The sequence below is a fragment of the Octopus bimaculoides genome, chromosome 14, assembly GCF_001194135.2.
Source record: "Octopus bimaculoides isolate UCB-OBI-ISO-001 chromosome 14, ASM119413v2, whole genome shotgun sequence".
Classification (NCBI taxonomy): domain Eukaryota; kingdom Metazoa; phylum Mollusca; class Cephalopoda; order Octopoda; family Octopodidae; genus Octopus; species Octopus bimaculoides.
The window spans coordinates 12,201,641-12,202,663 of record NC_068994.1 but is presented as its reverse complement, the minus strand read 5'-3'; the positions used below and the strand labels follow the sequence as shown (position 1 = coordinate 12,202,663).

Below are 1,023 nucleotides of genomic sequence, written 5' to 3'. Positions count from 1 at the left end.
GGAGACAAGGAGAAAAACACGGAGAAAAAAAATTGAATAGTGTTCAGTCAATATATGTGTTTGTGTGTGTATATGTTTGTGTGTCTGTGTTTGTCCCTCCAACATCGCTTGACAACTGATGCTGGTGTGTTTACGTCCCCGTAACTTAACGGTTTGGCTAAAGAGACCAATAGAATAAGTACTAGGCTTACAAAGAATAAGTCCTGGGGTCGATTAGCTCGACTAAAAGGTGATGCTCCAGCATGGCCACAGTCAAATGACTGAAACCAGTAAAAGAGTAAAAGAGACAAATATATCGGTACATAGAACAATATAGACCAGTGCAGAGAGGTGGATGGAGAAAAAAAGACAGACAGGTGGAAAGGCAAAGAAGAGAGACAGGTGTAAGGGCAAATGAGACAGACAAATAGATGTATAGCAAAGCCAGATAGGTGGGTGAGTAAATGCATAGACAATCAAAGAAGATAGGTGAGCGGTGAAAGACAGAAAATTAGACGAATGGAAAAAGAGAGAGAGAGAGAAAATGAAATAACATACTTTGCCATTGCTTCCTTGTCTGTTCATCCATATGGTGACCATCATAATGGGGACCAGTCATTCTCAATGTTGTTGGGTGCCCAGCTGTAGGACTGAAAAACAATACAAAACAGATGATGATAATGATGATGATGATGACAGACCTAACAAATAACAAACACACCAATGTTTACTCTTTTACTTGTTTCAGTCATTTGACTGTGGCCATGCCGGAGTACCGCCTTTAGTCGAGCAAATCGACCCCAGGACTTATTCTTTCGAAGCCTAGTACTTATCCTATCGGTCTCTTTTGCCGAACCGCTAAGTTACGGGGACGTAAACACACCAACATCGGTTGTCAAGTGATGTTGGGGGGACAAACACAGACACACAAACACATACACACACATATATACATATATACGATGAGCTTCTTTCAGTTTCCGTCTACCAAATCCACTCACGCTTTGGTCAGCCCGAGGCTATAGTAGAAGACACTTGCCCAAG

The 1,023-nt window shown here is 41.7% G+C and overlaps 1 protein-coding gene across 2 annotated transcripts in view; it reads right to left on the bottom strand.

Annotated features, from left to right (window-relative positions):
- The window catches only part of LOC106874976 (nuclear pore complex protein Nup155), a 45,457-nt gene that overhangs the window by 16,030 nt on the left and 28,404 nt on the right, over positions 1–1,023 (bottom strand). For both annotated transcript variants that reach the window (XM_052972673.1, XM_014922907.1), the window contains exon 22: positions 538–629. In XM_052972673.1, the coding sequence (XP_052828633.1) occupies positions 538–629 (92 nt within the window). The remainder of the gene's footprint in view (positions 1–537; positions 630–1,023) is intronic.